The sequence below is a fragment of the Seriola lalandi genome, unplaced genomic scaffold (assembly GCF_002814215.2).
Source record: "Seriola lalandi dorsalis isolate HSWRI2012SDOR001 ecotype SW California unplaced genomic scaffold, Sedor1 jcf7180002054533, whole genome shotgun sequence".
Lineage (NCBI taxonomy): Eukaryota > Metazoa > Chordata > Actinopteri > Carangiformes > Carangidae > Seriola > Seriola lalandi.
The window spans coordinates 1-14,191 of NW_019525086.1; the positions used below are offsets into that span (position 1 = coordinate 1).

General features: G+C 40.3%; 1 protein-coding gene across 1 annotated transcript in view; it reads right to left on the reverse strand.

Annotated features, from left to right (window-relative positions):
• Positions 1 to 1,579: 1,579 nt before the first annotated feature.
• LOC111661076 (protein argonaute-3-like) overlaps positions 1,580 to 14,191 on the reverse strand; it is an 18,292-nt gene continuing 5,680 nt past the window's right edge. The window contains exons 7-20 of the mRNA XM_087176130.1: positions 13,441 to 13,575; positions 13,146 to 13,233; positions 12,915 to 13,062; positions 12,377 to 12,496; positions 12,168 to 12,290; positions 11,078 to 11,211; positions 10,502 to 10,686; positions 10,194 to 10,353; positions 10,001 to 10,091; positions 9,225 to 9,419; positions 8,744 to 8,878; positions 8,526 to 8,627; positions 7,505 to 7,704; positions 1,580 to 5,884 (exon numbers count right to left, since the gene is read on the reverse strand). Of these exons, the coding sequence (XP_087032256.1) occupies positions 5,776 to 5,884; positions 7,505 to 7,704; positions 8,526 to 8,627; positions 8,744 to 8,878; positions 9,225 to 9,419; positions 10,001 to 10,091; positions 10,194 to 10,353; positions 10,502 to 10,686; positions 11,078 to 11,211; positions 12,168 to 12,290; positions 12,377 to 12,496; positions 12,915 to 13,062; positions 13,146 to 13,233; positions 13,441 to 13,575 (1,925 nt within the window). The 3' untranslated portion in view covers positions 1,580 to 5,775. The remainder of the gene's footprint in view (positions 5,885 to 7,504; positions 7,705 to 8,525; positions 8,628 to 8,743; positions 8,879 to 9,224; positions 9,420 to 10,000; positions 10,092 to 10,193; positions 10,354 to 10,501; positions 10,687 to 11,077; positions 11,212 to 12,167; positions 12,291 to 12,376; positions 12,497 to 12,914; positions 13,063 to 13,145; positions 13,234 to 13,440; positions 13,576 to 14,191) is intronic.

Sequence of the window (14,191 nt, forward strand, 5' to 3'; positions counted from 1 at the left end):
TTTATGACTTTTTATGCCTTACTATAATATGACTTTTTATGACTTTTTATGCCTTACTATACTCTGACTTTTTATGACTTTTTATTCCTTACAATACCATGTCTTTTTATTCCTTACTATACTATGACTTTTTATGCCTTACTATACTATGACTTTTTATGACTTTTTATTCCTTACAATACCATGTCTTTTTATTCCTTACTATACTATGACTTTTTATGCTTTACTATAATATGACTTTTTATGACTTTTTATGCATTACTATAATATGACTTTTTATGACTTTTTATGCCTTACTATACTATGATGTTTTTTATGACTTTTTATGCCTTACTATACTATGACGTTTTTTATGACTTTTTATTCCTTACAATACCATGTCTTTTTATTCCTTACTATACTATGACTTTTTATGCTTTACTATAATATGACTTTTTATGACTTTTTATGCATTACTATAATATGACTTTTTATGACTTTTTATGCCTTACTATACTATGACGTTTTTTATGACTTTTTATGCCTTACTATAATATGACTTTTTATGACTTTTTATGCCTTACTATACCATGTCTTTTTATTCCTTACTATACTATGACTTTTTATGACTTTTTATTCCTTACAATACCATGTCTTTTTATTCCTTACTATACTATGACTTTTTATGCCTTACTATACTATGACTTTTTATGACTTTTTATTCCTTACAATACCATGTCTTTTTATTCCTTACTATACTATGACTTTTTATGCTTTACTATACTATGACTTTTTATGCTTTAGTATACTATGACTTTTTATGCCTTATGATACTATGACTTTATATTCCTTACTATACTATGACCTTTTATGACTTTTTATGCCTTAGTATACTGAAGCTTTACGCTTTTCTGCAATATAACTTTACATGCCTTACTATACTATGAATTTTAATGCCTTACTGTAATAAGACATTTTATGCTTTATTATACTATGCCTTTTCATGATTTTTATGCCTTACTATAGTATGAATTTTCATTACTTTTTATACCTTAATATACTATGATTTTTCATGGTTTACTATACTATGACTTTTTATGCCTTACTATAATATGAAATTTTATATTATCTATGTCAAAATGTTACCATCACTGTTCTAGCCCCATACTGTTTTGAGTAAGTCAGTTACACTGGTGATTGTAAGTAATATGGCGAGTGTAGCATCTTAATCTGGATGTTTTAATTTCCCCTAAAAATATATTTCTCACTGTTGTCTCAAATTTGTTATATTTTCTTCAGAGAGAAAAAAACATTACATAAATTGGGAAATTTTCCTCAGCCGTTTTACAAAACTCAGATAGTTTACAAGTAAATTTGTTTAACATATGACTTAACATATTTATCACATTATTATAAATCTGCTTAACACTTTGAGGTATTGATCCCTGATGTTTATTTTTCATGAAATGAGTCTCAACTGTATTTGTGTATTAAGTTTTCTGATTCTCTGGAAAATTCAACTACAAGCGTCTTCACTTCTTTCTGAATTTTTTCATTTCCTGTAATGAGGGAAGAAACTGTCCAAATACCAAAAACAAACTCACGTTTCATACATAGAGTATTTATTCAAAAAATTAAATATAACAACCAAATAAAAAGGCTCAACTTAGGACCAGGATCAGATGAGTGTTAAGACAAAAAAAAACTGTTTTACTTCTAAAAGTGACACCATTTCATCATCAGGCAAAAAAAACAACAAAAGCACATGAAAATACTGTGAAACCCAAACCTCCATTTTGTTTCTGAGTGTGGTGATATGCAGCCAACCACAGATTTGTTTTTGTGGGGAGACGGGCACTTAAAGAACTACCCCAAGTCTGTAAACTTCTAAATTTCACATTAGAAGCAGAAAAACTAAAACCATAAAGAGGTTTGATAGTGACATGCAAACACAGAGGGAAGGCCAGGCAAACCGACTGCACAGAAACTTAATGATTGCTTCATTATTGCCGTTCATCTGAGAATGAACCATAAATTAAACTCTGAGGGAGGAAAACAGGCAGTAATAGAGGGGTCACGTCCCAATAGAGATAAGGTTAAATAAATAATGCTACATAATGTCTACACTGAATTACTCTTCACCTACAGAGTCTTGAATATTCCCCTAATCTATTTTCTTTGATTCAGAAATCTAAGTTTGTGGGTTTGTGCTTCAAAGTGCCCGTCCACTAAAAACTGATCCCCACAGGCCTTTTGGTCCTGCAGCTCCAAACTGATCAGTTCTGCATATTATGTGTTCTTGGCATATGTCAGAGGTACTCACACACACACACACACACACACGCATGCACACACACACCTTACAGTATTGTCATGTATCAATATATACTTGTTAATGTAGACTTTCTGAATGTTAAGATTTCTTTGATTTACTTGTTTTTTTTCAGCACCATCAGAAAAGGCACAGTCTGTTAACGGACCGGTCGACGAACTTTCAACCCTCCTCCTTCTCTTCTGAGGAAAATGCAAAAATAATTTTAAAAAATGATGAAGTTTGAGAAACATATGAAACCCCATCAGAATAAAAGTCTTTCACCTCTCTGATGAGCTACTGAGATGATAAAATGACAGAGTAAAGGGAGGTCGTCACTGTGGAGGAGGGTTGATGGTTCAACGCCGTGACAACACGACCGCCAACAATCTCCACAAAGCAGCAAATGCATCACTTTTGCTTTTCACACACAAGTATTGCATCATCAAATTTGGAAAAAATGATCACAGACCACTTTGATTATTAAATGCCATATTTCAACACAGCTTCTGCTTCAAATAGGACTTTGTTAGAAAAAATAAGTGGTGTGCATTTACATTAGTATCTTTAAATATAAATATATCTCCGTTCAGATTAAAAATGCTTCTGTTTGTGAGGAAAAAGGCGACTGCAGGTCGATTTACTGTGAGTGGCATCATGACAGGAAAAGGGATTTCCATAATAAGGCTCTCTCTATATATTACAGAGGAGGATTAGGGCCATGTGAATTTTTTTTTTTTTTTTTCACTTTAAATCTCAGAATTCTGACATTAAAAATTTTAATTTTCTCAAAATCCTGATTTTTAATCTCTTGAATAAGGTTTTTTCACATGGCCCTAATCCTCTTCCATACTATACATATACATATATACATATATAAACTCTCTGAATCAGGCGGCGCACTAACCAACAATGTTAAACATGCCCACGACTTCTATAACTATTCAAGTAAAATCAAATGCTGGTAATGTCTGACATTAAGAAACAGCTTCAACATGACAACAAACACGGAAGGAAACGATCTGCTGAGATATTCTTACAGTTCAAACTGCAGCAGAGAAACAATCTCCATCAACCAGAAACACATGCATCTTTTAAGTGCAGTTAAACTCCATTATCCTCTCATATATTTCATCTATATGTATCTGATGAGATATTATATTATAAATGTTTTCTTATAGCAGCTAAGGTTTGGTTCTGGTGACATGTGGCTAGCACAGTTAGCAGTACAGAGGCTTTTAGCACGACGCTGTAAGAGCACTGACACCACGACCACCGCCTCCCGTCCTCCACCCTCACCCTGACCAGGCACGTTGGTTTGGTCCAAGTGATAAACTGAAGGCTTCGTCTGGATTAAACTGCACGGTCATGAAGGACAACAACCTCCAGGGCTGAGCAACAAACACTGTTTCTAAAACTCTGGAAACTACGGTCGAACCGTTCAACTCTTCAACCTTCTCTTTATTCTTCCTGGTAACTTCACTTTTACGTCATTATATTGATATTTGTTTGGTTGTAGTTGCATAATGACTCCGTTTTATCCAAAATACAAAGATATATTTAGAAAAACTGTCTTGGAAATGTGTTAAATTTCAACGGAGACTCCCACCAGTGAATCTGTCTGTCTCACCTGGATGAACGTAAACCTGCTCAGAAATTCATCATGTGTGAGATTATTCATGAAACAAAAATACTTTATGATCTCAACATAAACATCTTAGTTTGTTCTTTGGATCTTTACAAAAATACTAATTAATATGAGAAAACAAAGATGGACCAAAGTATCTGTTGGATGCTGGGAATTAAGTATTTAGTGATATCAAGAAAAACTGGAAATTATTTTTAAATGTTTTATATTATAATCTTATATTTAGTCTGATAATAATAATAATAATAATAAGTGTCATTTTTTTGTGTTTGGACAAAGTAAACAGTTTTCATAGATTTCTGAGACTCGAGTAAATATTTGATTTTGTTTTATGAAAATAGTTTTTCTTGAAAAAAAGTCAATTTTTGTATATTGTGAGAAATATTAATAATTGGAGAAAATAGTTTGTGATATTTCATAATCAATGTAAGCTGCTGTCTTTTGTGTTGAAATCATAAGATAATTTAGTTTCTGATCATTAGAAAACAAAACATTAAAAATGCTCTCACACACTCGGCCTGTTCTCAGATCAGCTACCGTCCTCTGCTCTGGGCAGAGAATTCATTAACAGACACTCAAACCCACATACCGTTAAAATCCTTCCCTCTTCAAACCAAACAAGGCACTTGATTTACTCCGTCAGACGTCGCTGATCCCGCTCCTCCATCAGAATGTCAAACACTGAACATTCCTGAATCCAAGTCACTTTCCTAAACTCTCATAACAAACGTTTCATCAGACGAATACTGATGGGAAACATTCAGCACCTGCTCTCTCTGCTCGAACACCTTATTGCACCGAAGGACTTCATCACGACTAAACTGCTCGAGTTCTTCTGAACTGAAATAAAAAATCTAAAGGTTTGTGGTCGTCAGAAGAAACAAACTCTCTGTTCTATTGCTGATGTTCATTTAAAATTCTAAAAAAAGAAAAAAAGAAACTCATAAATATCAAGAGGAATAAAACACACGGAAAGGTTTGGTGTAACGCACGGTGCCAAGATGAACTTTCACTCAGAGAAGGTTAAAATCATCCATCTCATGGCTGTGGCGTTGTTTTCCAACAGTCCTCTTCACTGCACTTAAAGTCGACGAGCGCCACGCGGCGCCTCAGAGACTCGACGCACGAGGCTTTTCTTAAAAAAGTGAAGGTTTCATTCGCTGTGTTGGTGGCGTCACTTCAACTGTGTGAGTGACCGAGGAGCCGCCGGCTTAAAGGGAGACAGAAGAGTAAACACGAAGGCGTGTTTTTTGTGAGTGTTACTCGACTAACAGGTTGCCATGGCGATCAGACAAACAACACGTACAGTATCTAGAAAGTTGAAAACACACAAACAAACAAACAAACAAACATGTAAAACTGTCGACTATATAAACCAGCGACGTCAGGCTCAGCGTGAGGCTACGGAGCGAGTCGGTCCTCGCTGGTTCGGCTTCGTTCCCGTCCATGCACCAAAAAAATCATCAGTTTTTCTTCCCGCCGCTCCGCCATCATTCAAACACAAAAACCCAGTAAAACAAAAGTTTGAGCTGCTGTTGAATCTGGAGGCTTAAAAAAAAAAAAAAAAGAGAGAGAATTCATGGTGATGTAAATACAGCAGAGGAAACGTGGAGGAGGAAGTGATGCATGGGTCGGAGCACAGAAACTATTGGCTGGTTTCAGATTGCATAATGTGGCTGTAGCTCCTCCCCCTCTGGCTTCTGTCATCCTCACGCCGCCTCAGTAGCTGCCGGCGTCACCGTCGAGTTCCAGTGACCAAAGCTGCACCAGCAGGGAGTCGGACCCTAAGACTGTGGCTGGGAGAGGTGGAGGGACGTGGGGGCGTGGGGGCGGGGTTTCAGGCAAAGTACATGGTCCTCAGTGTGTCATGGTGGATCTGAACAGCCTTCGCCAGCGCCGTCGGGTCTCTGCCGTTACTCTGCCCTGAGACGTGGCTGCCCTCCGCACTGTCCCAGGAGAAGAAGAAAACAGAGACGAGGACCAACATCAGTGACACTCAGTAAACACTCAGATAACACCTGTAAACATCTGTAAACACCTGTAAACACTCAGATAACACCTGTAAACTTCTGCAAACACCTTAAACACCTGTAAACACCTGTAAACACTCAGATAACATCTGTAAACACCTGTAAACACTCAGATAACACCTGTAAACATCTGTAAACACCTGTAAACACTCAGATAACACCTGTAAACTTCTGCAAACACCTTAAACACCTGTAAACACCTGTAAACACTCAGATAACACCTGTAAACATCTGTAAACACTCAAATAACACCTGTAAACATCTGTAAACACTCAGATAACACCTGTAAACATCTGTAAACACCTGTAAACACTCAGATAACACCTGTAAACATCTGTAAACACTCAGATAACACCTGTAAACATCTCTGTAAACACTCAGATAACACCTGTAAACTTCTGTAAACACCTTAAACACCTGTAAACATCTGTAAACACCTGTAAACACTCAGATAACACCTGTAAACATCTGTAAACACCTGTAAACACTCAGATATCACCTGTAAACATCTGTAAACACCTGTAAACACCTTTAAATACTCAGTAAACACGGGCTCCCAAAGACAAATCTATCAAATTATCCATCTACACCATCTAGATCAGTGGTTCTGAACCTGTGGGACATGAAGGTGAAAGGCCGAGAAATCATTTACAAAACAGAACACTTTTGGTGAAAAAATGTAATATGTAAATAAATTTAAATAAAGAGAAAATATAAATAATGTTTTGATCTTTAAAAACATGAAAAATGTTCTAACTCCTCTCATTGTTCCTCTGCTTGTGTTAAAGCCTCTCACTGGGAAAAGACAACGACAGGAGCTTTTGTGTCGTCAGCACCGGATCACATCATGTGTCTCAGTCCGTCACAGCCAGAGCAAAGACTGGAGAGTCACAGAGGACAGCAGGTCAACAATCAGAGGACAGATTCACTGATTCACCATCCAAACCGATCTCCTGCTTTTAGTTCAGTCCTTATCATTAAAATAAAAACTGCTCTGAGAAGACATCAGCATTATTCGGCCTCCGTATTGTTCCTGGGTCGGATGTGGGCCGTCAACATTTGATATTTTCAGGTGGGACACGAGTCGGAAACGGTTGGAAACCACTGATCTAGATATGAGATTAACCAGGTATCTGATAAGATGTCTTCATTAATGCTCCGGGGAACGACACACTGCCACAACATCAGAAACGCCAACACACAATCGATCAGATAATCCAATAGTGGAGCTCATACAAACAATAAATAAAGTGATATCTGATAAATAAGATTAAAAATTAATTAATTCCTACGATCTAAAATATGATGTTACCCATTACACTCTGTTTAATGTTCCTGTAACTTACTGTAAGTTATTAAAACAAAACTAGAATGTGTCAGTACTCATCTAATCCTGATGTTAATGTCGTTCTCCAGGTGATACAGATGTTCAAGTTCCACGTGTTTGTTCATTCAACAAATCGGAGGGTGGATTTATTAAAGGAAATTTAAATTCCTTAGAAAATGTGTTACATCATAAAAAGACCGTCTCCTCACCTGTCGTGCTCCTTGTCGACCAGGTGGTAGCGGGCGCGGAAGGCCACCAGGTGGGCGTAGTAGGCCGGTGCTGGGATGGAGACGGAGCGGGTGCAGCGGACGTAGGTGTGGCACAGCTGGTAGGTGAGGAGCTGGAACTCATCGGCGGTGAAACAGTTGTCGTCCCACAGGACGTGGTAGTGGGAGGGGCGACTCGTACCCTGGAGGGGGGGGGGGCCAAGGTTAAACACACCCCTCAGAAAAAACAGCTCCATGGAGGAGGATAACAACGAGCTGCTAAAGTGCGGTGAAGCCGGTTCTAATGGAGAAGTTACAGGTTTCTCTTCACCAGCTGCTGCTGATTCGTCTGCTGAGCTGTCACTCAAACAATATGTAACATAATATAAAACATAACTATAAAGGAAATTTACTTTAAGGCCTTTAACAAGGACAAAATCAGTCGGCCCTCCACGACTGAAGTGCAACGATTTGGTCGACAGTGTGAGCTGAAACTACAGGATAATAAACCTTTACTTGTCTTTACTGGTCGCTGGAATCAGTCTCCAACAGACGACACTTTTCTGATTAATTTGCCAGTAAACGTCTCTGAAGTGTCTCTGTCTCCACATGCAGCTGCTACAATGGTGAGAAAATATACTTATAATTTTCATATTCAGACGAGACAGAAACTACAGTCAGTTTGATGTGACGTTGCTGCTGTGATGTCACTATGACATCATCAGGTATTTTCTGTCTGATTGTGCTGAGGGCGTGTCACACAGCAGCGAGCTCCTGGTCTAACGACATAATCAACAGTAGAAAAAACGACCTGGTGCCTCGTGACAGAAAACAGCTGCTGCTTTTCTCAACACGGACATTTTAGAGCGGGAATTCTTTGTTGTTGCCTGATTTTTTTTATTTTATCTTGTAAGAAACTGACATTTTTAAATCTCTGTAAAACTGTAGTTTTTCCTCTCAATAACGTTTAAAGAGCTTCACTTCGAGGCGGAGCGGCAACTACAGAAGCCAAACACGGTCTCACCTGAATCCCAGCGTGGCTGCAGAGGTAAAAGTCGAACTCGTAGGGGTGGGTGATGTCGGTGTCCACCGTGGTGCCGGCAGGAATGTTTCCACTTCGTCCAACCTGCCAGAAACACGACACAACAAAGTGATGTGCGAGAACAGAGCCTCGGATGTCGGTTCACGCCCCAGTTCAATCACTTCCACCGGTAATAAAGTCATGAGGTCTGTGCCGCTCACCCGCTCGTTGCGATCTGCGCAGAAGAGGCGCGTGTGATGGCGTTTCTGCACGACGATGTAGGTGATCCCCGGCTGGTATTCCTTCTCCAGACTGATGCACGCCTCCCTGATGGCCAGCAGCTCGTAGTACAGCACCTGCACAGAACACACGCACTGTTTATACTACCAGGTTAATTCATCTCTCCTGCACTGACGACTTACGTGTCAACAGTATTCACACAATCTGTTTTTATTATTTTACTCTCTTCACTGTCAGATCCTTTTACATGATGCTGAGGTTTTTATTCACTGTTCAAACTCTTACTCTGCTCAGGTTCTTTGACCTTCTCTTTATTTTTCTGTGAATTACTTTGTAACTTTGTTAAGAAATAAAAGTTATTATTATTATTATTCATTGTTATAAAATACACTATATATGACCTGATGAATCAAAATATCTAAGCTCTCAGCACAAACAGGGAGATGAAAGAGGAGGTTCCACCTGTCTGAACTGTCCCTCCGACACTCCGTCCCTGTAGAAGATGATCCTCGTCGGCTTGTAGCGCGTCGATTTGTAGAACTGGATCAGGAGCTCTCGCACCATAGAGGCCAGGTCCTGGATGATCTCCTGTCTGGGCCTCTGGACCCGCACTGTGGCGCAGTACCTGCTGGGGTGGGCGTCCATACTGCCAACCACCTGTAGAGGAAGCCACAAGTCACAGTCACTCTTCTGCTCATGACTGGAAAAGCAACACAGCTGATGTTACGAGCCTTTCTGGAAAATAAGAATCAAATACAAAACCTGGCCCGTAAAAACGTAGATTTATATTTACAGATAAAACTATAGAGTCTCCTAATATAAACTGAGGTCATGGTTCTGGTGTCAGTGTCAAACTGCAGCAACTGGTACAACAAGAGTAAAATCACAGAGTCTCCTCCTCCACTCAGACCAGTTCCACGTCACTTCCTGTTTATCCACACTCAGGAAATATGAACCATCTGTGTGACGTTTTGTCATAGTTTCAGTGTGAAGTCTGTGACCTTTGACCTTTAGCCACCAAAATCTAATCAGTTCATCCTTGAGTCCAGGTGAATGTTAGTTCTGTTGGTGTTACTGCGACATCGTGTCCCCGAGAATGAGACGGACGACCTGAAACAAAATGGCCGCCGCTCTGACTGTCGCCGACGTGGAGGAATAAAAATGAGAAACTGTTCACTGTGATCCAAACACAGATTTCCATGTGTAGTTTAAGGGGGAGAGATGAAGTGACGTCTCACCGCTGCAATAGAAGGCTTCTTCCCGTCTCCTGCTGGAGGATGAGTGACGTCGGCGCCGAGGAAGATGACGGGCTGCTGGAACACAGACGGGCTGATGGACGAGAGGAGACATTACAGAGACAACGTTATGCTCTGACTGAGAGACAGACAGAGGACAGAGAGAGAGAAATCCCAGAATCCTTTGTGGTTTTACCGTTGGTGTGGAACCAGGATGTTGTTGATTCCTCCCAGTTTGACGTTGATCTTGAGGCAGAGGTTGGACAGGGTCTGAGGGGACGTCTTCACTACGTTCTTCACCTGGACGCACTGGGTGGCCATGCCGAGGAGGGTGTCCCCCACCCGCTTCACCTCCGCTGAGGGTCACATGTTCAACAGTGATCTCTTTACATTTCCTGTTTACACTTCCTCACAATCTTGAAGTGACAACACTTCTGACTTTTCTTTCCTGTCTGCTTTAAACTTTAACTGTGTTTGCTTTAGTTATTCATTGAGCCGTTGTACCGTAGACGGGTGTTTTCCCCGGCAGGATCACGATGATGAGCTGCAGCCCGGCGTAGGTGTTCTTCAGGTGTCTGAACATGGGCTCCACGCTGTCGGCTCCCTGGGCGTATTTACAGAAGCACGGCTGACCTTGGATCGGCATCCCAGCATCCTTTGAGATTTTCCGCAGCTGGTCAGTGAAGCTCCTGAAGGAAATAATCAGTATTTAAACACCGAGATAATCTGGTGTGTTGAAGGGTTTAAAATCTACTATGTATGTGACTGACTGACTGACTGACTGACTGACTGACTGACCCGTGATCAAACTGCCTTTTTCATGTTAAAACAAATTAATTTACTAAATTAATGATGACACCTGGTGATAATAAATAAATAAATGTTACAGTTTGATTTCCTAATAAAATCTGACTAATGTCTAAAAACGTGGTGAATATGATTCACTGACATTAACAGAAGCTGCACACGAGGATCTAAATGAAATGACAGTCATTACTATCTGACTGGAAGTGTTTTATTCTTTAAGTCTCTGTCAATAAGTAACTGAACAAACAATGGAAATGATTTCTGTGAACTCACTTGAGGATCTCCTCCCTGCACTGCCTCTGGGTGGCGAAGCAGGCGATGGCCCACATCTTGATCTCCACTCCGGTGTGAAACTGTTTCCCCCTCATGTCCCACACGCCGTGGCTGGGTGTGGCCACCGTGCGGTTCTGCAACGACAGTGCAGGGTTGATCTGCTGGGGCTGGCAGTCACACACACACACACACACACACACACACACACACACACACACACACACACACAGTACATGGACACACAGACAACGTATGGATTCAAAGGATTCAGGCAGCCAGTGAGATCACATGATAAAAGGCTAATGATTATCATTAGGCTGAGTGATTGATAAAGAGTCGCTGATCATGGAATTAGAGACAAATTCATTTAAATTTCATCTGTGCTCGCCTCTGATTGGCTCATGCAGATCAGATGCAAAACAAGAGATTTCTTTTCAAATAAAACAGTTTCTGTGTTTGATTTGACAATATAATATAAACAATATAAAACCACAGCAAATCCACACATGAAAGAAAAAATGTGATTTATAGACAAGATGTAATCAGAAAGAAATGTGATGTACAGTGGAAACTACGAGTCATAGGAGAAGAAGAAAGAAGAAGAAATCAATAAAAGAATTAGAAAATAAATGTGGAAATAAAAACAGGATAAAATAAAAAAACAAACACTTTCCCCCTGTTGTTCTTGTTTTTACCTTATTACTGTTTCTTTCTCAATTCTTTTATTTATTTGTCATTATAGGTCCAATTTTTCTTTATTTACTTATTTATTCTTTTATTTATTTCTGCTTTCATTTCCACAATTATTTTCTTATTCTTTTATTGATTTATTCTTTTTTTTATGGCACTAATGTTTGATTTGTTTCCTATGGAGTCACACAAGAAAAATAAATCTAGATATTAATAACAGGTTGAGGTTTCCTCATTGAGAAATTTATAATTTTTGCAATTCAAATATCTAAAGACTCACAGGAAACGGTGCGAATATGATTTGAGTTTTTGGAGGAAACCTGCTGTTTCATGCTGAAACACACACGTGCAAATGAAGCGTGATTTAAAGGGGAGGTACCATAAATGGTTCAGAGCTCACCCTGCCGCCATACTGCAGCATGGGGGCCGGCAGGACGCGGCCCGTCACCTGAGCCATCTCGTCTCGCACTCGGAACTGAAACTCCTGGACGAACGGGTCGGCCTCGTAATTCGCACTCCGCACCTGAAGAAGAAAAGATATTATTTATTATTTTACTTAACAGGAAACAAAAAGATGCTTCTTGCTCTCCTGGTCCACAGGACACTCACCAGCCGGCTGATCTCCTCCTGTCTGTCGGGCGCAGAGCGCGCTGTTGCTTTGATCATGGTGGACGTCTGGTTATCCGTTAGCTTTTTAATGCAGCGCTGTCCAGCTACGATGTTGCACACCTACATGAGGAAAAACACCCATTTTCATGAATCAGAAATAGGGCTGCAGGACGTGCAGTTTAAATCATATTACGATTATTTTGGCAGATATATTATTTATTTTATATCAATTTTAAAATGACGATAATGTGATTTTTGTTGATACAAAACAAACTTGATCTGAACAAATGTGATCTGTAGGTCGAGGCGTCTCTGTAGCTTAAACACACATCGACATGTCAACCAACCGGCTGGATATGAAAATATAATTTATGATTCATGGCACTAACTGGATTCTGATTGGACTAAAAGATTAAATGATTATTGGCTGCCAAAACATGTTTTTCACATTATCTCAAAAGGTTACCAACCACGATGACAGACAAGCTGTGAGGATTTAATTTCCAATCATTACTTTCCAGTCACCGTCAGTCCTCACCTCCAGGGGCAGGTAGGTGTGTTTCTGCTCCTGTCCCACCTGCAGACAGGGCAGGTGTGGATACTTCAGCTGCAGATTGTACTTCTCTCTGAAGTATTGCGCCACGGTGCGTTCGACCGTCTGACCGTTTTCGAGCTGCAGCGGAAATCTGCGGATTTGAAAGTAACGAGAATCTCTTATTAACCAAAGGCCTGCAGTTCACAGCTACAGGGAGGCGATGGGGAAACATACGTCTGCAGGCTGGCAGGCCGTCGGGTCACATTACAGACTCTGTACTTCCTACGCATCGTTCCACAGTGCGTCACTTCCACCTTAAGACCTGTGAAGATGGAGGAGGCACCGATGTGATGACACTGGTAAAATATGAGTAACAACAACTCAAGAGGCTTAAATTCCTTGTTGCTCCTTTATGCATCAAATAAACATTTATTACCCAACATTCAATAGTGTGACTGACATCACACATGTACAGGAGCTGCTCCTTCACTAAGCAGTGCAGGGTGAGGCGGTGACCCGGGGGACATACCTTTGATCTCTTTGGTGAACTTGACCCTGTGGGAGTCGGTGAGGGGGCGGGGCTGCTCGTCAATGTTGTGAATGTCCAGGACCTCACACATGAACTGAATGACTGGCTGGGCTTTATAAAAGGCTGTGGCTGACACTGAAACGACACAAGATCACACTGTAAGAAAATGACACTGATAAACTTTGATGATCAGCAGCTGCTGATTAGAAGAAACATCGTCATTTCAAACATCAACATCAGAATATTCAAGTTTTCTGCACAAGCCGGAGGTTCTCTGAGTTCTTCAGGTTTGAGTAAAATAAAGTAACATTTGAATATGATTAACAAATATTCAACAGCTGTGGACACAACACAACATGAGTCCCAGAATCTCTGTATAACAGCTGAGATTAAAATACATGGATTTGGTTCTTGGTTTTTTGAAGTCATCACTTTAGCATAAAGACTGGAAACAGGGGGGGCAGTTAGCCTGGCTCTTAAGCATGAAAGAAGCATGAGAATATAAATCTTCCCAAGTTTCCCAAAATGTGGAACTTTTCCTTTGAACTTCCTGGTTTCACGGTGTTTCCTCACCATCGATGTTGAGCATCATCTTCCACATGGCCGGCCGCACCGACTGATGGAAACCAAACCAAACCTCTCTCCCTCCGCCCAGCGGGTGGTCGTAGCCCTCCGGGGAGGAGAAGAAAGACCGTCCGACAGGTGTGTACCTGGTGAGGAGAGAGAGGACACGCAGTACAGTAGTCACTGA